Below are 23,415 nucleotides of genomic sequence, written 5' to 3'. Positions count from 1 at the left end.
TCCTTCCACCCATTCTCGTGTGTGGAACCTTAATTATCCTTGCCAGGTGGCATTGGGCTGACCGTAGATTTGTGGAGGGGGCATAGAAGCTAAATCTAGCTCTAATATACCCTGCCTCAGAAAGGTGCAGTGCCCTATGGACTAGCGTTTTGAAGAGCATTCTCTTCTTTATCCGTAGCCAGTGTTGTGTACACAGGTGTGGCGATGCATGTGTTCTTGGGGGCTGGTTTAGTAGAATACAGGCTGCCTTGGTTTTGGACCACTTGTAGCTTGTTAACCAGATAGTCCGAAAGTCCCCAGTTTTGGGTATTTCCATAGTCCAGTCTCGAAGTTATGAGTGAATGGATCACTACCTTTCTTGCGGGCAGAGAAAGATAGTGTAAGCATTGTTTCAAAGTCCGCAAGAGCCCAAAGCATGTCCCGGCCACTGACATGATCTGTGGCTGGAGAGACAAAGCATAATCAAATGATGCCCAGAGTTTTGGGGGATTGGGACCAAAGAATAAGATCTCTGTTTTTTCTGCATTGCATTTAAATTGATATAAGGACATCCAATGAAAGACCGAGGAAAGACAGCTTAGACTGTTCCTATTGGAGTAGGACCTAGGCTGATTTGCATATGGCTAGGTCTAATCCTCTGAGGCGGCATGGTAGGAAAAATAATAGTGCACCTAATATTTATTACCTGGGAATGAGAATAATTCAAGCACTACACTCTTCAACACTTTTTTCTTTACCTGAATCTGAGTTGACGGTTTTGCCTGGGGTAAGTTTTGTGAGTGAAGCACAACACTTTCAAACATGTTCAAGCGTTACTTTTTTCTACACAACGGCACACAGAAATACATGCTTTGTGTGAAGATTTCATGTTAACCTATCCATGTGGTTGTTGGATAAGCTAACAAGATGGCCCTGTCCATTAAGTGGTTGCTGCTGACATTTTGTGTAAACCACAGTTCACGACTTTGAATCCGCCAAAGCCATTTCAGCCTTTTATCCCTCCAGCTTGATAAATTGAGTGTCATTCAGCTGAAATAGTAAAGCTTGATATTTACAACCTGTAGAAATGCAGAAGACTGAGCTGCCAAGCATTACATCAAAATCCAGTAATTTTGGTAACATGGTATGTATGCACGTGTTCTTTGTCATGTTGGGTGGCGTCATTGGCTCTGTTCTCATTCCTGTTGACTAAGGTTTGCTTTTGCATGGAATTTATTGATGTAACCCATCCTTGCTCTGATGCAGGCGACATAAACACCGATAAGCTTCCAGCTCTTGGAGAGTGTTGCCACGGGCGGGACTACCTAATAGGCTCTGAACACGCGACAGCCACCTGTGCTCAGAGGCTACAGGTGGAAACCAGTCCTTTGGGTCATGCGCTGCTCTTCTTACAAGTAGCTAGGCAGCTCAGAGCAGTGGTGTATGCCTCAGGCATCTCAACCCCAACACAAGCATGAAAAGCCCAAAGGCCTGGTTTCATCCCTTCCCCCGCACCCTCCATCCTCCTCAAAGTTCCTCGTTACTGAGCCCTGCAATACATGCAATCTTGTGTTAATCCATCTCTCCTCTGTCTTCCCTCCTCTGCATCGCTTCATCCCACGACCTCTTCAGTTCCTCGTTTTAGCAATCTTACATCCTCTGAGATTGTGCTCATTATAATGTTCTCAGTATTTGATGTAAGACATTACCTCTTCATTGTTCTTCTTATATTATAAAGCACCCATATACTTCACAGTGCGAGCGTGCTATGTAAATCCATTCAACACATTTAAAAAAAATTGATTAAGGCTTTGACTGAAGCCCTTTGTGTCACTCAGAATGTGCTGGTGAAGCAGAATGTAAGGAGAACCATCCTGCTGCCTGGAATACAGTAACGCCCTCTACCTAGATCTCCACTAGGGGCTGATTCCCAAAACAGAGGCTGATACAAATTTCCGGTGTCCACTTAACTCTCAGTCTCAGCTGGACTATTTTTACTGTGACCTTGTTGTCCTCCATTGACTACTACATGCAAAATTAATATTATTCACAGCTATCTGTCATCAAGCAGTTTATAACTTTGTTCCAGGGTTTCTGTAATTTTTTTTTATTTTTTTTTAAGATCTATCCCTACTAGTCCTCTTCATTAAGCCTTAGCGAGACTATAGAAGGTGCTAGCCATCTGTCCAGAAGCACTATTGAACCTGCCTTTTCTTACCCAGTCTCCAGGATTTGGAATATCTTTTACACTGCTCTTAGATGCCAGTACAATGTGTTGTTTTTACAATGGCCTCAACATTTGGCTGTTCAATTTTCAAATTTATTTTCCTGTCTCCTGGTAGATTCCTTGCTTCTAGAGCCAGGATACACCCCTGGGTCGCTGTTTACATTTTGCAAATCTCTTTTCATTCATGTGTTTACATAGTGCCAGCAGTTGGGTTATACGTTTAAAAAAAGGCACATATAAAAATTTCATTTAATATATTTGTGCTCTTAACAATTATTTTAAGCTGTTTTTGAGATGTTTACACGTAAGTGATCTGATTCTTTTTTTTTTTATCCATACAAGGGACGAAGGAGGGTGCACCAAACGTCCCTCAGATGCTTCGGGCCGTGCTATCCAAAGAGAGGAGGGTTAGGCCTCTCACACATGTTTTATGGCCTCTACCTGGGGCCTGTTCTTGCAAACACTTCTACCACAAGATAATTCTCATTTCACAATCCAACTCCGCCCCTGTGCTTTCCCTGTCTGTGAATTTTGCCCAGTGTTCCCGCTCGCTGCAATCCCCTCCCCCACCCATACAAGATGGAACCCATTCCCAACTCTCTGGAACCTCCACTTACTCTCGCATGATTACGTTTAAACACTCACAATCTAGAAGAGCCTGATAAGACCAGATCAATCCACTTGATCTTTACCTTCTCCATCCCTAGTTTTAGGTTAGGGTTTTAATATGTGAAGCCTCCTTTGGTTATTTTGTGGTTATGGCTCCTTTATGGTTGCTAATGTGCTCTAACAACTATCCACAACATATTCAAGACAAGTGTGATAGTCTGGCCTTGGAAAACTACCCTTATAATGCATACTTTAGTTATACTGTGTTCTTTTGAGTATACCGTGGAATTCCTGTAATATTGTACCACCATTACAGTATGTGATACAAAATGCCAATAAAGTTGTTTTTTTTTTTTAAAGGGAACGAAGGAGGGAGTTACGGGGGTCATTATTTTTTCTAATAATTCTAATACCAACTTTTCATATTATTGATTTCAGTTAATATTTACTTTCATTAACCGTGAGCTGCTTAGCCCAGACAGAAATTTATTTTATGTATAAGGATTATTATCTAAGGTCATGCTATAATTGTCTGTGTTTACATTGTAGGACCGGTTGAAACGGATAGTCAACGCGTTCCAGAATCCAAAGGTGCAGTATACAATTATTTGGGATGGTGGTGGTGGTGGTGGGGTTTGCAGGGGGGATGTGACAGTCCCTAAAGCGTGCATATAATTATTAATCAGAAATTCTAAATCAATTAATTTGACAAAAAGACTACCGGATCAAGTTCAAGCCCAACTGTCCTAAAAAACTTGATTGTATCAAATCACACCAATGTCATGTCTCCAAACAGCAATTCTTTGGCGTTCGTGCTCCCTCAGCCTTATTTCCCAATATTTTTTAAGTACTGGAAGGTGGTCTGTGTCACCACCACGTGACCTTCTTCAGTCAGCCTTTCGGATACCCACTCCCCCAAAAAGAGCTCTAACAAACTCCTCCAGGGGCTGACTCACTGCCAGATCTAAGTTCTTGTACTCTGTCCACGTTTTGCTGCTCCTCTTCAAGGATTTCCACGTAGACATCTTCCTGCTCCTCACATAACGGGAGCACTTCGTTTAAACTCGGTTTGTGCCTCCATTTTGAGCAGACTGGTTTCTTCTGTAGTTGGAGAGCGGGATTCGTGCTCTATTTTACCAACTTAGACATTGGTACATGGATGTGTGTCGTTGGAACTTTAAAGGAATGTGTTAGTTTGGGCCGGAAATGTTACTGCATTTGTTGGCAGGTCTAACGTAAACAACACAACATAAAACAAAAGCATACACAATGCAACACAACAATGGATATAAAACACAACCGTGTACATCACAGCAAACAGTCAAACCAGATCTCTACACAGCTATTGTGGTACAATACAACAACATCACATTGTGGCAATGAAGTACAAAGCCACAGCAGTGTAGTAAAAAAAAATCCAGAACACTTCACTATCGCAACAGAAAACCACACAACATATATGCACAAATGTTTTAGCACACATTTCCACCTCCAGAATCCAGTTTTCATAATACAGTGATAAAAGGTGTTAGAAGCATGCACTGCCTTAACTTACCAACAAAGACATGAAATAGGGCTAGAAATTAAATTTGTTCTTGTAGGATCATCTCCCCAGTGTACAATGATGATAGTACACAGTGCACAACTCCAGTCCTGATCTCTCAAGCTCCGCCAATGACGGATTCACAAACAGCCTCGAGCCATGTTTGGTTGGATAGCACTTCATTGCCTAAAACTGAACTGGTGAAAAACAAACCATTGCCTTGTCTCATGCTCCTCTCCTTCCATCATAATTTCCTGAGATAAAGAGCATTGTCTTACTGGTATTTTATATATTATCATGTAGTGTCGTGTATTGCCCTGATAGTCTTTTATGTATTATGAGTTACTTACCTCTCATTTTCTAAAACTTGATCATTTTTGTAGCTTTTCTCCAATTGATGATATGGTCTTGCTACCAAGTCTTAGGTCTAGTGGCATGTTGACGCTGCTGCATAAATCACTTTATAAGCAACAAAGTTGTATTTCCTACCTGTTCTGAAGGAGAAGTCATGCTTTTGATACAGATCGGACCTTAGAATTATGCTTACTTCCTGTACTTCTGAAAACACCAACATTTTACAACTTCCTTTTCCAGAAATATTGAGGTAAAGGGTTACTGAATACCAAAAACACACATGACCCTTTTTCAACATTTGTGCCATTTCATGCACTATAAAGCAGCTTCCATCTTAATTTTATTCAAAACCTGGGTAATTTGATTGTAGCCCAGCACTTATTCAATAGGTGCCGCTTCATCAAAGGTCTCTCACTGGTGTTTCAATTTATCCTCACATTTTAAATACATTTTAAATTTGTGGGCAGCTCCTTACACTCAACAACACACGCTTACATTTAAGCGTTATACAGTTTAATTATGTCACAAACAAATTGGTTCCTTTTATCATTAGCGCCTTATTTTTCACCCATCAGGCTGAAGCAATATCCATGTATCTGAAGTTAGAAAACAGTTCTTGTCATAAGAATGTTTTGATCTAGAAACAAATATGCGTTCATTCATTTTCAACATATCTCAACAGCTGTTGGTATATGAATAAATGTGGATTGTGGCCTATGTAACGGCTGATGAGATATGAAGAAACATGGTTTGTTTCATGTGATTTGGAGTAAAGCAGACAATAGGATTTAGTTAGAAATAAATAAACACTAACTTGTTTCTGCATCCTGAGAAATAGTCTGTAGAGGTCCAACTCTGACGGAACCTACCTTCAAGCAAACAGGGTAGCCCTGTCTCTGACCTGTCTAGCTGAGCGCCTTCCTGTTTCCTTGATCTCTCAAACCGTGCTCCATGCCTTGCTAAGTCCTTTACTGCACCATGTTACAATGGCCTCTCACATGCACTTGTTGACCACGTGACAGTTCTGCACATCAATGCACCAATGATAGTCTCTTCCTTGTAATTGGTTTTGGGCGTTCCCATCACCTAGAGTTCCCATTGGCTACAGTGCAAAGTAAATCGGTCTCTATGCTGATCTTGATTTTCAGAGATGGCTGTGGGGTGGGGCCCCTCCATTAGCAAAACAAAACCTGCACTCATTCAACCTTTGTTCATGTGCACGAAGAACATTGATCACACTCAGAGTCACTTATGGAGGCAGCCGCTCCCCCGTAGAAGGACTGTAACGTTGGAGTCGACCATCGCACTGCAGAACTCTCTACTCATCTTCAAAAGATGTCTCTTTCCAGTTTCTGTTCTCCATAACATTCCTCTTTCTCTAGCTGTCCAAGTTAGACACTCATTGTGCCCATGTTGTTAAAGTTGTCAGTCTTACTGTTTTTTGGCCTTCTGGTCCAGCGCGTGGTGATGGAGATTCAAGGAGCCCTGCCAGCATAAGGAATATAAAGTAAATACATAAGTGAGTGGCTGTTATGAGTGCATTCAAAAAGGGGGAGAAATCGGAGCCAAAAAACTATAGGCCTATCTCACTCCTGTACACTATGGCCAAACTAATGGGTCGGATCCTACTGAGTAGATTAGAAGAATGGGCTACAAACAACAATGTCCTGATCCCCACCCAGTATGGATTTAAGAAGGGGAACGGGCACCCAGGACCAATGTTTAAAGCTGAGCTTGCTTATTGCTAAGTACTCACAAGCTTTTGACTGTGTGGCTTATCATCATCTGTGGAGAATTATGAAGGACATGGGGTTCGATGAGGCCATTATTCTTTTTATCAGCTAACTATACTCTAGGGCAGCGGCTTGTGTCCACCATGGGAAGAAAGGAGAGTGCACCAGTTGGTTCCCTATTAACAGGGGTGTCCGCTAGGGGTGTGTACTCACCCGTTTCTTTTCTTTTACACACTAACGGGGTAGAGGCCCCCTTGTTAGATTCAACCCTGGACGTCCAAAAGATTAATAAAACCCACATTCCCATCCTGCTGTATGCGGATGATGCGGTTTTAATAGCGCTTCAGAAACTTTATTCATAAACCAGATTTGCATACCAATGATACAAAATCTTTCATGTTGGTGACTGGGCCGAAGGTGAAGGAAGCCCAATCTTTTTACATAGTGGGTCGGAGAGTGGCTCAGACAGACACATTCTCCTACCTAGGGATGACATTCGATAGTGCACTATCATGGTCCCATATGGTGAGAAACAGGGGCCTAATGTTAGAAAAAAGTATTGGCGCTCTACTCTCTTTTATTAAAGAGTTAGGTTTGAAACCCTTAGACATTGTAAAAAAGGTTTACTCAGCTAAGTCAACTGCAATAGCCACTCATGGAGCTGGTGTATGGGGACATACTACGCATGCAATACTGCAAACAGCGTAAGATATTTTCTAGAAGAATCTGGTGGGCCTCCCTAAAAGTAGTTTCAACTACAATTGGCATATCGAGCTGAATGTTCCTTATATGTCGCATCAGATATCCCTGGCCCCAATCCTTCCATGGCACTCCATATGGAGAAGGGATTCTGATCCAACCCAGCATTTCCTTGTGGACTGCCTTGCTCTGGAACATGCAAAAAAGATCTCATGGCTATCGTATGTGAAAAACAATCTGATCGCTCTAGGCCTTAACACCTCTTTTGAAACACCAAGGTCTTGCCAGAATATCTTAAAAAAAAAAAAAAAGTCATCAAGGAGCGTTTTTTAATTTAAACGGCAGAAAAAAGGAATCGACTCAACAGTTCCAAATATATGGTGCGAGCATACCATGAGGGACCGACACCAATTGAGGGGTAATCCGCACCATAGATTTGTACTGCTGAGGTTTAGATTAAACCTAATTCCCTGTATGTTGGGTTACCCATCGAGCATCTTTTCACTACAAGCTTTACGGCCCTGCCCCTGTGATGAGGTGTCCACCCAATCTGACACACACATTTTATTCTTCTGTAAGTTTTATCTGGATCAACATAAAAGATTTATTCTGCCAATTATGCACAACCATAATTTAAGACAATGTCGCCTTGATTTTTTGTTTTTAAAAACACTGCCAGATCACTTTGTTTGCTATTGTGTTGCATCATTTTTATGCCTTTCCTTAAAGACCAGAAGATTGTTTAACCCTCCAGAATGAATCATAGGTTCTCTAATAGTGTTTTTTATACTGTTTTTTATATTTTATCAAATTATTCATGAATGATGTATTTATTATTCAACTTTTATGATCTGTAAACAGTTCAAATAGAGAATTTTTGAGTTCTGACTTCATCATAAATATTGTTGTGGTTCACTGAGAGTGTTTATGAGGACCTTGAATTTGATAGCTGCAATAAAGATATAATTCATTTTACAACACATTAGATTGAATGTTAGGGGCTGTCATTCTGCTGTTTGATGTGCGTCGCCTCATAAATGCTGAATTTTGTAATGAAATGATTTGACGCATCAAAATGCAGCATTGTCATTTTCTCCAACACTTTTCTCTGAGGCAGATGGTGGCATTATTGAAACGGATGCAGTTGATGCTAGGTAAGAGGCACGTTTGATAAACTTTGTTAACAGTTCTTTTCCAAGCGATTTGGTTTTGTTGTAAATTGTGTAACTTCAAAACGAAAATTGGTTCAAAAACTAGAAAGGTCTCATTGTGGATTTATGTTCCACATCTGCGGTTCTCAACCTGGTGTACCTGACGCCTATTCAGTGGGACCGGAAGTGAAAATGAAATAATATTAGATGATTAATAAACTGTGTCTACATAAAAAAACAAAATTTAAAACTTAAAAAAAAGTTAATGTTAGGGGATTTGAAATTGGAGGCCAAAAATAAAGTTGGTAGCCTTATCTTGGAACACGGGAACAGCGCAAACATAGCAAATGTAATATAGTGTGAACAATTGGTGACCTTTTATAGAATCACTTGTATGTGCTGACAATAAGAGGAAATGCCTTTGGAGCAAAAAAGTGATATGCTAGAGTCTAGCATATTGCTTCACCTTTTAGAACTAAAACTACATTTTGAAAAGCTCCAAACTTCCCAATAAAACGCAATATTTCATATCTGTATTTGTTTGAGGTATACATATTTTTGTTTATTGTATTAAGGTTCAAATCTTAGAAATTAGTACAGCTTCCAGTAGTGATTCAAAGAGGGCCACTGAAGCCAAACGGTTAAAACCACTGTTCTACATTATTATCTCGAATCACCTCCTGCCCCCCTAAAAAATATGATTGATGTACGTTTTCATTAGGGCTGTGCTTGTGAAATAAACTGGTACACTCCAGTGGGTTTTCAGAGTGGCCAACAAAATGGATATGCAAATAATCCTCACTGATATACATTGTGTCTAAATCATCCTAAATATTATTATATCTTGAAAACTGGATTTAAGTATTCGGTGATTGGACACGCTCGGCCTGGTGTTGATGCTGTCTGGAATAGAACCAGTATGTACCAGGCAGCTCTGAGTTACACCAACCTGCCAGAGATGACAGTACCACAACAATGCTGACTTGAAAAGGTACCTTCCAAACTCCAGAGTTCCACAATTCATTTGTTCAATTTAATCAAGAGTAGGATGGAAGTATGCCCCCTATTTCAACATGGATTATTAAGAGCATGCTACTTAAATACTTACAGAGTTTTACACCCCCCCCCAACATGAAAAACAAAAGGCGTAAGTTAAGTAGTAAGAATTATAAAAACACCCCATTTCATAAATTGCATGTGGCGGTGTAGCAAGTTGCTGAAACAGAATAGGATTATAGAAGTTAGCCCTGCCTCATTGGTGGCCAATTTTACATCCGCAGTTGCTCCTCTGAACAGACACCACAATGTTTGCGCCACACATTTGAGCGGAGATCCATTGGCTATGCCAGTCCTTGCTGTCCATTTTTAAGTGCTTAGTTATTTAAGTGCCTAGTTTTATGTTTGGTGTTAAACCATCTGGTAAAAGTGGGTTCCTGGCAGGAAACTGAAGATTGTTTCTGCCGTCACTAGTGACACAACAGTGCGGCAATTAGTGCCCCTTGTCTACTGGGTGATAGGGCACCGCCAGCAGTCACGTGCCAAGACTGCCCACAGAGACCTGGAAAGCAGGCCATAGTCTTCGACAAAGCTATGGAAGAACAAACCCATTGTTTCACTTGAATAGTTCACAAAAATATTGATATATTTACATGAGAAGAAACGCATTGGGAAAATTAAGGGCTTTATGAATTGGACGGATGGCAAACTATTTCAAATGTGACAGATATGCTGTCCGCGGCATTAAAAATGCCATAGGATATTAGGATATAATGCTCGTATAATGCAGCGGGTGGGACATATTCCAGTTTTGCAATAGAGTATCCCCTCCACCCAGTCCTAAATAAGGCCCAAAGTACTTACTTGCCAGATTCTGGAGCTGGTAGTGAGTCTGTTTGGCACGGGCAACGATTTAGAACTAGAATGTGGTAATTATTGTATTTAAGTGAACACAAACCATGTCCATATATGCGGTTACATGAAATAGCTTACTGAGGCCTATTCTGGCGACCATAGTGGAAAGAGTACTCTAAATGAAGTCCAACCCTCCTGTGAATAAAATACTTCTCCTTTGCAGCTGGCTTATAATTTGTTCCTCGGGGCGGAAAGTAGAAGCAGGGCGGGATTACAGAAGGCAGCATGGCCACACTTTTAAAGTATGGTTAGTATCATTCTCAAGGAAAGAAATAACTTGTACCGCTCTAGACCTCCCACTTCCCAACACAGTCAACAAATAGACGTGGCATGTCAGGAAGAGGCGCTAGCAACACCGATGCTGATAGTACCATGTCCTGATGCTGGCGGTGCTCCTATAGATGGCCAGGAGGTAACGCCACTCTCATCAGGGTGGGGCATTTACTCATTATACATCAGACCCATATGTCTATGTAAATTGGAATTGAATTAATGTACATATGTTTGCATCTTTCATTTATTTTCCACCGAAGATGTGACCACTTCAATCCTACAGAAGAGTACAGAATGAACAATAAGAGGAGAGGGGTGGCATTGATCTTCAACCACGAGTGGTTCCATTGGTTCCTAACCATGCCGGAGAGACGCGGCACCAATGCTGACAGAGACAACCTCCGACAACGGTAAGGCTGTAAAAAAACAAAACCAAAGACCACAATGAAATCTGTTTGTATAGAGCACTTGCCATCATTGTAATCTGACTTTACATGACTGAAAACAAAAGTTCATATAACTGAACTCAGCCGTACTAATTTTATCACCCTCTTAAGGATGAGAGGCTGAGGTGGCCCACTAGAATTTATACATGTAAACTGGCAAGCACTTTTTTAGCATGCGCATTACCCCACTTAGATTTTTTAGCATCTAAAAGAAGGAGAACCAAAGAAACAATTGTTCGCTGTCTACACAGCATTTCCTTCCTTAATCAAGAATCTAGAAGTCGATTTAGGGCAAAGAATTCAGAAGTCAAGATTCAGAATAAAGCGCTGGTGGTGGGCAAAGTGTGCTGCAAGGCGCAGAGCTTGCTGTGCAGAAGTACACATGACTAGTTGCAGAATTGAAGTGAGGGAACGCGTGCCAAGCTCCTAGTTTATTGACAGGGTCACCTGACTGGTGACGTCTGACTGGGATGAGTGTGGATTTAGAGTCGAGCCATCCCTCTTTGAGAAGGAATGTAATGTTACATGTCCTTGTGGACACTATAGATGACACAGCTGAAAGTGGAGAGTGTGCAAGTTTTGTGAGTCACACACTATTGAATCTGCAAGTGATTTAACCCTGTAGTACTCTGCCGTCAAAGCAGCCCAAAAAGTAGGTCCTACCCTTGTGTTGAGAACGTCCCAGGACCAAGGAGGACAAGACTAGACAAGGGACCTTATCCCAGTAAAAAGTAGTCTCCACAATGGAGTTTCCCCATCCACTTTCGTTGTCAGTCTAGTAAGCTCTTTTTTTTTTTTCCTCTCTAAAATGAGGGAAATCGTCTACAGCCCCCAATATCAATACAGTGAGATGGAAATCAGTGACATAAAAACCCTGTCTCAGTATCCACTTTTGCAGTGGGCTGCTATTGAAGGCATGTGAAACAATCTGCAATATTCGGGTGTCAACTGCATTCTGGCGTAAATACCAACAAAATTAAGATCTAACCCGCATTGAGCGTGGCCTACCTGTTAATGTATTTTCAGCAAGGTTAATTTTGGAATTCCACCTAGTCTTCGTAGGAGTACATTGGCTCCACTGAATGTTTACATTACTGGGATGAGAACGTACTCATACCAGAGTCAGGGCCTATTTTCCAATTATCTGGTTAAGAAAGAGACCACTGCTTTGAAGCCAGGCTCTACCAAGGCAGCTAAATACTGAGGTTTGGGTGTCGGCCAGGTAAGACGGAGAAACGCAACATCCGGCACAAAAAATTACACCCCTCAAGGATGTAAGGCTGAATGTGTCAAGTTCGACCATCATAATTGATGGGGGGTGACAACTGGAGAGGGGTAGTTGACCAGCCCCTGGGTAGAGGGTTCAATTCCATCTTGCAAAACCTGTTGCATAGCTGAATAAAAAAACTACTTCCAACATGGCTGTCATTACCCAGCAGTCAATAGAAAAGGGAGGAAACATCACATCATGTTAATTTTTAGTTCAAGCCTAGACAGCCCTTGCCCTGTCTTGAAGTTCTGTGGTATGTACTTTGTGTGATCTTTGGAGCATTTCCCCAGGACGTCTGCTTCCCCTTTTGCTTAGGAACTACTTTTGTAGGTCTTGCCTACGCAGCGCACATGCGCTGCCTAGGAAAAAAGACCTTTAACAATCGCTTCACTTTTATAGGCAAAAACGTGAACGCGTTGCATTGCTTTCAATGGCAATGCGTGCACGTTTGGCGATTCCCTTGCGGGAGCGAGCAGCGGCGCCATATGTTAGCAATCGTGCCTCGCTGCTCGCTACCGCAAGGGAATCCGGCGCAGGCCCCCTCCTATTTCCCCTCCCCCTGCTGCCACGCGAGGCGTGCGCACTTGTTTTAATATATGGCAGAGGGTTAGCAAGCAACAAGGTATTTGTAGCACTTGTAACAGGGCAGTACCAGCTCTTGTTAGCAAGACTGCAGCACTTTCTGTAGTCGTGCACTTTCAGCAACCAAGAATTGTCACTTCGTCGGTTTGCAGCACTTTCAACAGTACAACAGCAGGACTTGCTTTTTGCATGAGCAGCACTGTTCACGGAGCAGCGCCAGCACTTCTCGGTGAAGCAGTTACTTCTCTTTTCAAGGGCCACTGGGTCCTGCTCTGAGTTTCCTGGGTCCTAAAAAGTCACGAAAACAGCCAGAGTCCTTGAGTCAAAATGTTTTCTTGGTCCAATGCAACATCAGGCAGTCGCACCAAAACACAGTATTTCGCAATTTTTGCTAAGGGCCTAATTCCAGAGGAAAATCTATATATATTTTCGAGGTGAAGTGTTTGCTTTCTGTCGAAGCGGTGTAATATCGTCAAATGTCTTTCTTTAGTGTTTAAATAAAAAATAAGCTTGTGTTGCAAAAATAAAGTCTGAAATGGAAAGTTAGGTAAACACTGTGTGTATTTTTTGGGGTGCGGTGTGATCCGGCTCCTCAGCCCTGGACCCCTCCGTTGGCATGCAGGCTGGCATGAACTCACCGCGAGTGCTGAGGAAAGGTGGTGGCTGCAAGAAACGCACTGCTACGGCTGCCTGAACTTTCCAGCCTCCGACAGAAAACACAGCACTGTCCTTGAGTCCTGGAGCCGCCTCTGCGCCTCACTCTTAACAATGACCACCTCCCTTAAACTTCCTGGGGACCCCTCGGGCTCCGGGTCCTCGTGTGAGCTGGGACAACCCACTACGCCTGCAAACTTACGGTGCTTGCCTCCCAGCTGGGCGGTTGTGGAAGAGACCAAAACAACAACACCAGGTGGATGACACAACACAAATAGCGCCAAACTCCGGAGTGCGCAGTGAGCGGTACTCGGCAGGCAGGTCCTTTTAAAGAGCCATATGGTTTGGTGCACAGTGGTGGCTGGAGAGTGCTGCAGATAGGAACTGTGTGTCTGCCCCTGCTGGCAGGCAGAGCACGCACACACACACACACACACACCACACACACACACCGGTGCCGCCCCGCTAGCACAGCAGCGTGCTCGTGCAGTGGGCGGAGTTGTGCTCGGACTGTCTGCACAAACACAAGACAGATGAAATTTTAAACAGTCATTGGCATAGCCAATAGGTCTCGCTTTTGGGACCTTATAAGTATTTAGTTATGCAGCAGAATATCCTTGGTGTAACAACACCAACTGTTGCATGGATAAACACTTATAAGGTCCCAAATGCGAGACCTATTGGCTATGCCAATGCTTGTTTTGTATAGCAACTAATTCTATTTAACTGTCTTGATAGAAAACGACCATTAAAGGTCAGTAAAATACCAGAATCGGTTTACCTAGGATAATGGGCTTCATAGCTAAAAACATAAAAGGTCCCAAAGGCGAGACTTATTGCATTGCAAATGCTTGCTTTTCTGTGTCCTGGCCCTAGCTGAAGGTAAGTCAAGTTTATATTTGTATTTGTTTTTTTATGAAATTTGGTATTTTAAACATTTATTTCTTGTTGAGGCTTGTTCTAGCAGCCTTTATTGTTGATCGGGGTCCGCGGCGCCCCGCTACAGTGGGCGGGACCGGTTACATCATGTTTTTCCAACAGAGGACTTGCTTCAGCTGTCCGAGGTTAGAATGTGAGGAAAACGCTCCCACAGTTTAACCGCGTTTGGGTGTCTGGCCTATGCAGGATCATCAAACCTTTTTTGGGGGGCATTAGGAATTAAAGTGACGACACCCAGCTAGTTTCTTAATGGAGGAGATTAATGATGACCCTCCAGGGCCTTCTGCTTCTCCTTCCATGGCATCTATACAGCTCATAATTGAGAGAGCTGTAGAGGCTGCTTTTAAGGCTAGGGAGGGAACTCCTTTTTCTAAGGTGCATTATATTCCGGAAATGGCGGGAGGTCTGTATATAGAGGGTGATAACGAGGAGGAGAGGAAAAATCATACCGGGAGCAAAGCTCTCTGATTTGTTTCAGCATTTAAGGGACAGTTATTCGTTAGCCTGTTACTGAATCGGTGGCAGGGGAAGAGGACTTTCACATTATATGCGTCCTTAGCCTGAGTCCTTTCCTATGCATGCTGCCATACGTTGTGTGTTGGAGCACGAATGGAGGGATGTTGATATGTCATCTTTCTCTAGTTTTTCTTGACAGATTTTACCCTGTGTCAAAATTACTTGAGGAATTTCTGGCGGTGGATAACTTAATGGCGGGCCTTTCCTCTCAAGGCAATATTTTGCCTTCTGAGGCACGAGACATTACCTCTCGGTGACTGGGGAGGATTCTGCCAGCTCCCTTGTTAGATTCACACTGTATACCATTGACTGGCCTACATCTTGTCAAGACTGGACTATGCCAATGTACTCTATTTAGGAGTCAACAAGACTGAAGTCCTGAGACTGCAGAGAGTCCAAAAAGCTGCGGCCAGAACTCTTCTGGGCCTCCCTAGAACCTGTTCCACCTCCAGTGCTATTCGTCAGCTACACTGGCTGCCTGTGGCCAACAGTGTGGAATTCATGGCCCACTGTATCACGTTTTAAATTCTGAACTTCTCCTCTCCTCTCATTCTGTCGAACTTGCTCTCATCCTATTTTCCCTCGTATCAACATCTTTCGATGGGACAACACCTGGCGGCTGTGCCCCGGATGAGGAGGGCTCGGGAGGGCGGGCAGGCGGGCGCTCTTTTCGTTTTTTGGCTGCCAAACTTTGGAACACTTTGTCAATATCCATCCGTGCCATGAATAACTACCTGGCTTTCCGTAAGGCTATCAAAACTGACCTTTTCCCTCCGCTTTAGTGTTTTTCTTCTCTCATCAGCCTCTATGTTTCTGCCTTCTCGCTGGGACGCCTCTTTGCTGGGGCAGCTGTGCGCTCTACAAACTGGCTAACTAACTGTGAGACCTCATTGTTGGTGATGTATGCAAGTCCATGTCCGCATAAGGAACTGATGTGACACCTTGATGGCTCACACATTTTGAATTCTGTGGAAGAAACAGCTGTGACACCCTGTGGGTCACACACATTTTTGGATTATGTAAGAATGCGTAAACATTCCTGTCGCAGGGCGAACCTTCACAGGCCCTAGTCCGGCCAAAACCTGGCTAAATTTGTGAACATTCCAGTGTCCAACAGACTAGGGTTACTACACTCCGAATGATCCTAGGCAACATGTTTTAATCCGGAGGAGACCCTATAAATTATTGTGGGTCGAAACGTCAACATCTTCTCCTCGGTTCAATATATCTATTATGATTAAAATACAAATGCAATGCTAGGCTATCTCTGAGTTTATGATTGTTGATTAAACCTTGGTGATACAGTGTCTTATATTTGTTGTATATGGTCATGGACTCACTAGAGGACTGTGTCATTTGCACTTTGTATATACATGTCACTTTTATAATTGCAGAGAATTTGGATAAATGCACATTTTGAATTAAACCCATGTCAGACTATTTTATTGTTTATCTTGAACTGAAAATAATTCTCTCAATAGTGTAAGCAATTACACTGATTGTGGGACTCCCGATTTACTCAACTGATTCCTACCCATTAAATGATGGCCACAGCACTTTGTATACATATCTAAGAGGTTACCCTGGTCACCGTGGGCTTAAAGGGTTGTCCTTGTAATACGGTACATGTTACTGAATCAGTGGCAGGGGAAGAGGACTTTACAGTATATGCGGCCTGAGACTGACTCCTTACCTATGGATGCTGCCATATGTGTTGTGTTGGAGCAAAAATGGAGGGATGTAGATAGGTCATCATTCCCTCGTTTTATTGGCCAGACCTTACTTTGAGGCAACATTTTCTGAGGAATGTCTGCCGGTGGATAACCTAATGGCGGGCCTTTCATCTAAACGCAATGTTGCGGTGGAAGATGCTTCCCCTGCTCAACAGAAGAGGGCTTGTGTAATACAGAATATGGAGAAGGCAACACCAGGGGAAGGAACAACAAAAGAACAAGATAGTCAACTCCACACCAATTGCTTGGGTATAACTTTAAACTATAGCTATGGGGGATAACTATGCTTATTTATTTGGTACAAATAGATTAATGAGTCAGACATTCTCAATAACTCATTTATTTTGAAAATATTAACAATTTTTTGATATTTTTTTATTTCTTTATAGTTTTGTGAAGACTCATCTTATCACAACATGCTTAATAAAAGACATGTCATCTTCCAATTCAATGCGTTAAAGGGAGATGTACAACTGAAAATTATTCAAATGCTAAACAGAAGAAAAAACATAACCCCACCCCCCTCACTCAGGTTAAAAAAGCACATCCATATGGATATCTGCCATACCACAAACTCCCTATCACATTCATACTCAAACATAAAAAACATTACATAATATCCCTCAGACTCGTGATATAAAATGTACATCAAAATGTCCCATGAATAACTCAGAACAATCACATTGCCCAACTCAGCATTACAATAAATATCTATATTCCTGTAAATATACTTATTCATGAGACATTCATGCAATTATAAATTTAACATATTCTCTTACAGTATAGATCCGGGATCAACATCCAGGTGGAAATTTGCATCGACGTACGTTTGAGTGAAGCTCTGATGCGAACCACTTTCTTCAGGGAGCTAGAAGAGGCCCAGAAAAGATGGCAGAAGACACAAAATGCAAGGGGAGGATACCAACCCAACCTTCCACCTGGAGAATCAGATCCCTGGTTTCCACTTTGGATAGAGGAAAGCTGACTTTTCCCCCTCTGTGAATTGTCTGAGGTCCTTAGTCTTCTGGAGGGCTTTGTGCAAAGTGTTGCCCTCATCTGAATTATCATCCACCTTTTGTCACCTCCCTGTATTGGCCCTGGATCCTTATAAGACAGGACTGGATCGCTCCTATGAACTTATTGGCTTCCCCCTAGTAGACGCGTCTTTCGTTGCTGCTCGGATTAGTCCAGCGAGGAGGACCTTTGTTCCCACCGCAGCCTTACCATTCTCCCCCTCTTGGGACAGACCTCACCTTCCCATGACTTTTATGGCTACTGCCATCTCTCCTGTGCATCTTCTAGGGCCCTGAGCTAAGGGTTTCGCAATAGAGCTTCATCGAAACGCACGTTGGGACAAATTTCGACCTGGATGTTCAGCGGCAATGCAAGTTCGGCACTGACATCTCAGAGCAGCAGTGGTGTCACTGCTGCTTCCATGCTAGTGTGCTTTCCCCTAATTATAGGCTATGTCTTATACAGCTCAAATTCCTACATAGGTTATATCTCACACACCTTCAGCTACACCGCATGGGCTTCATAGGGTACACTAGATGCCACAATGTGGGAAGGAGAGGGCTGAATTCCTACACCTGGCCTGGTTACGCCCATGTATAGCCAAATACTTGGTGCTCGGGTGAATGAAGATATAACGGCCACTGCAATACCACGGCTGGCCCTGGTGACTATCCTTGGATATGTAAAAGATTTCCCCGCTGGTGTCCGTAAACTGCATTGTCGCTGATACTGGGGAAGAGCCAGATTGCTATGCACTGGGGTCATTCTGCTGTGCCCACCATCCCGGGTTGGTTAGCTGATGTTGCCTTCTACCAAGAATGGCTGGAGGACTACTGGTCCCTTAAACCAGGGCCCAGCAAACTGAAGGATATATGGGCTTCTTTCGAACTATATGTAGCAACCAGACCTGATGATCAGGAAGTGGGGCAAAATATTGATGCAACGCTGTAATGGTGAACTTCACCTTAGTGCACCACACTGACTGAGAAGTGCGGGCCCACGTTTCCCACTGCGCCCAGATCAAGTACTAACGTGAGCCTCTTTACAAGAGACCTTGTGCTTGAGACTGTCCCCTATCAATGGAGCTTCATGTGTGCGTTCTGCACCTCAACTTAAGCAGGGCTTCTGAATTGTTGTGGTGCAATGGTGCCATGGGGGCATGAATGGGTGAGCACTGAGTGCATGGGAAGAGCTCAAGGTGCAAGGTAGAGTGCAGGATTTGTGGTGCAGCACAGGGTGCAGAGGGGCAGTGTATGGGTCAGTACAGGGTGCATAAGAGGGAATGGAGGGTTTAGAGAGTGGAGTGCAGTATACACACGGGGAGACAGTGCAAAAGGGGGACCTCTAGGTGCAAGGCGGAACGCTGGGTGCATGGGGAGTGGAGGATAGAATTCAAATAATCCTGGTGCAAGGAAAGTGGGGCAAATGTTGGGCAGGATTGTCATGATGAAAAGAAAGCCATTTTTCTGTTATACTTGCAGACCAGGTACAACACAGGCATCAGCAGTGAAAGCACCTAACACACAATGGGTGCCGCATGGTCATCTGCGGCACATGTTACCCTTACTTCACACAAAGAGCACCAAATTGACATCAGTAGTGCAAGCCACACAGAACAGATACAACAGTGCGTGTGAAGTAAGTGTCCCAACTCCACAAAGCAGTATGTAGCCACGCTCAACAAGACAGATCAGCATCCACCGCACTACTCCTATCCGTAGGCTGTAAGAGCAGGAGGACACCTACCGGGGCGGGTGCTGCAGAGGTCTTCCTGAGCCATCTCCACAAGAACCACTGTGGAGGTGACACAGGTAAAGACCAGGGCCTGGGCAGGAAGCGGCAGTGCTTGGGAGCACCGGCAAAGAAGAACCGAGAAACAACAGAAGGTGACACTCTTTTGAAGCAATAAGAAGATTGATGTCACTGAGCCCTCCTTCAATAGAAACTGTTCTCCAGCACTGTTCACATTTCCAATTTCCAATGTCGACCTGGATGTTCTGTTTCCGCAAACCTGCCATTGGCTCACTGGCACGATAGACTGAGGTAGACCCTCAATAATGAGGGAACATCTCTTTTGCATTTTTATTCGCGAGCATGGACACGATGCAGGGACTGGAGGGTTAGAAGGGCAAACAAAACATAGCCCTCTGTGGACGAACTAAACACAGTCATTGGGAGGGAGCTAGGCATAAGGGTTGTGGGGATCCCATCCCAGCATGGCGGTGTGCATTTACACAGAGACATTATAAGTCATGGGCAAAGTGGGCAATTCTCCAGGGCCCTCATCTTCCAAGGGGCACCCTGGTGAAGAGAGCGGGACAGTCAAAATTCCTGCTATAATAATGTTGCAAAGAAACAGCTTATTTTCCAATTTGACAGTCGAGAAAGTTTAACAGAAATGCAGGGCCACATTTCCTAAGGCTTTTGTCTGGGGCAAAAGACAATGCAGTGCAAACTCTTTTAAGGGTATTCACATTCCAGAGCAAAAGTTACTTTTTAGCTGCAAAAGTGCTGTTTTCTGAGCGCAACTTTGGTGAAGGGAGCATTAGTTGGATGTAATGTGGGTGGATTAGTGCAAGCAAACGTAGACTTAGCTAGACTGGGCTTTGCATCAAAATTCTTACGTCTTTGAAGCTTGCACTAACATTGCATGTGTGCTGCACTGTACAGCAAATACACAATGCGTGGAATATTCATGAATTTGTCTAAACATAGGATTTTGTATCTTAAGTGCTTGCTTCCCTCAGAAATCCTATTCTAGACAGCGCACACTCCTCCCTGCCACAGTGGAAAGGATGTGCGTGGTGCTAGGCATTCTATTTGTGTGCCAGTAAAGGGGTAGCGAGAAGCAGCGGGCCATTTCTATATAAATATGGCTCTGCACTACTTTCCCCTTGCACAGCTCAGCACAGCACCTTTGGGTGCGGTGTTGTTTTAGGAAATATTACATTTGATCCTTAGTGTGCATTCCTGACCTTCCCGGGCTTAACTCTCACACTCTTAGGAGGTTGGTCGCAATTAAATTGAAAATTAATCTGTGTTGTTTCTCTATCCTTGCGTCACCTCGTCTCTTCTACCTTAACCTTTTCTCTAGCTCTGCTTCTTTATGTACCTTCATTTTTTCTGTCTCAGCTCTCTCTCTCCCTCACCTTTGTTAATCTCGCCCCTCTCTCTCAATATGCCCAATGTGCCTCACACTACTTTATCTCTGTCTACCTCTCTCATGACCTTGCCACTTTCTCTATCACTCTACATCTGTCTCGATCACTCACGATCCCCTCTCAACCTGCACTTTTTCTCTACCTCATCCCTCTTTCTTTACCTCATTACACTTTTTCCATCTGATCTTCCTATATCTCTCCTTCATCTACTTCGTCTTGCACAACCTCATGTCTATCTTTACAACACATCTCTAGCTCTCTCGCTCAGCCGCGGCCCGTGAAGGTAAGATCGGTTGGGCCGGTTGAGGGGGTATTTCGACAGACAATGACGAGGGGAAATGAATTCTTTATTTAATTTTCGCTCCTCATTGTCCGTCAAGATCCCCCCTCACCTGGCCCCATCACTCTTACCTGCATGGGCTGCGGCTGCTCTCGCTCCATCTCTCTGCTACCTTACCTCTCTCAACGATTATACGATGTTACATTGCGGTGTTCACACCGCAATACCTTTACAGCGCAGGCATTACAACGCAAGTTATTACAATGACTTGCGGCTGGAGGGCGCTGGACTTAGGAATAGTATGTTTTACTATTCCAACTCCAGCCTATGTTACAGTAGGGAAAGTGTTGGAATAGTAAATCATACTATTCCTTAGCTTAGAGCGCCATCCAGCGCAAGTGATTGTAATGACTTGCGTTGTAAAGGTATTGCGGTGTGAAGACCGTGATGTAACCGATGTTTCCCCTCTCAACCCTTTCTCTACCTAACCACTCCTTTACTGCTCTATCACGTTTCTCTCTCTACCTCACATCTCCCACACTACCTCGCCCCTGTACACCCCATCACTTTTCCTCTTTCTACCTAACCTCTCATTTCCACACCTCTTCTTTCTTTCCTGTTACCTCTGTTCCCTTTCCCTCTCTGCTCTAAATATCTTGCTCATTTCTGTTTGCCTCTATTTTTCTACCTCTACCCCTTTTTTACCGAGCCATGGGGCATGGCACTCTGTTCCGCCCATCACTTATTCAGCCCAATCCCTTAGGGATCTTCAATATCCCGCATTTACGGCTCCCCCTACCGCCATCCGACGTACAACTGCCCTTGGCATCTCGCGCCATAACCAACTCTGCTTAGATGGACATCTACCCCCAGGTACGCCTAGCAGGAGCTCCACTTCAATCAGGGTACTCTACCTAAACACCCGCTCGCTAGTGAAACACTCCGAGGAAATTTTTATTCTCCTGTCTAACTCCAACCCCGACCTGCTCTTGCTTACGGAGACCTGGCTAACCTTCGAGGCTCTCCCTGATATCCTGGCAGCCCTCCCCCCTGATTACTACATTCTCCATACCGACCGCCCTGACGACCGGCCAGGGGGAGGGGTGGCAGCCATTATATCTAAACGTCTTACCTCTATCTCCTCTAATTCCCTTGTCTTACCGGGGGTTGAGAATTTACTTTTTAGTGTACAAACCGACACTGGCACCCTCACCTTTCTCCTATTATACCGACCTCCCCACTCTACGCCCTCCTTCCCCTTCATCCTGAGTGAACAACTATCCGCTTTATTAACAGTGCACTCTGACTTCGCCATTTTCGGTGACCTAAATTATTGGTTCAACAACCCCAATGCTGGCCCTCACGCCACTGAGCTCTTTGAGACTCTTGCGAACCTGAACCTCACTCAGCATGTCTCTCATCCTACCCATATCAAGGGCCATATTTTAGACCAGATTTGGTCCTGTAATCTGGCCCTGTCTTCACCAGCTATTCTCCCCTGTACCTGGTCTGACCACCACTTGGTGGATACTACCATCACAGTCACCGGCCAGACTTTCACTCCCCTAATGGCCGGGGGACAGTCACGAAAATGGAACACCTATGATGCCCAGGGCTTTCTTTCCGCCCTTATCGAAACTTGTCCCGATCCTCACCCTTCCAGCGACATCGATCATCTGGAACAGGAAATAGGTTCCTGGCTGGAGTCCGCCAGCGACCAGTTCGCCCCCCTGGTCACTTTCCCTTGTACCAGGCATCGGTACTCTCACAGGTGGTTCTCCGACGACCTTAAGACTCTGAAATTAAAAACTCGCCAGTCAGAACGCACTTGGAGGCGCGACTATTCTGACTCAGCCAGACAGGCCTACCTGGCTACACGTAATAACTATAAATCTGCTATTAGGTCAGCAAAAATGGAACACTTCTCCAATCGGATTGCTTCAGCTACAAATAAATCCAAGGAAGTGTTCAGAGTTCTAAACGAGCTAACCACTGATGAAAGATCTCTTCCAGCTCAGACCCCTACTCAGGCCACCTGTGATACTTTGAACTCCTTTTTTTTGGAAAAAGTCATCAAAATTAAAAAATCTATCCCTCCCCCCGCCCAGCTTCCTCCTCTGGACCCTTCCCTCAATAACACCTTGACCTTCACTTCCTTTCCTGTCTTAGACACGACCTCCTTAGCGGAACTTGCCACCTGTGTGAAATCGGGCTCCCCTAATGATTGCTGCCCTCCCTATGTTCTGCGTAGCATCTGCCTTAATCTGCCAGATAGCATCTTACACTTACTCAATAGATCACTCACCAGTGGCAGTGTCCCCACCTCTTTTAAGGAGGCCAT

At 43.9% G+C, this 23,415-nt stretch overlaps 1 protein-coding gene across 1 annotated transcript in view; it reads left to right on the top strand.

Annotated features, from left to right (window-relative positions):
• LOC146862181 (caspase-6-like) overlaps nucleotides 1–23,415 on the top strand; it is a 126,748-nt gene that overhangs the window by 35,682 nt on the left and 67,651 nt on the right. Inside the window, exons 2-4 of the mRNA XM_085641370.1 lie at nucleotides 3,365–3,406; nucleotides 8,262–8,298; nucleotides 10,740–10,889. Coding sequence (XP_085497496.1) covers nucleotides 3,365–3,406; nucleotides 8,262–8,298; nucleotides 10,740–10,889 — 229 coding nt within the window. The remainder of the gene's footprint in view (nucleotides 1–3,364; nucleotides 3,407–8,261; nucleotides 8,299–10,739; nucleotides 10,890–23,415) is intronic.

Source organism: Triturus cristatus, chromosome 2_2, assembly GCF_964204655.1.
Source record: "Triturus cristatus chromosome 2_2, aTriCri1.1, whole genome shotgun sequence".
Taxonomy (NCBI): Eukaryota; Metazoa; Chordata; class Amphibia; order Caudata; family Salamandridae; genus Triturus; species Triturus cristatus.
This window is presented reverse-complemented; position numbering and strand designations above follow the sequence as displayed.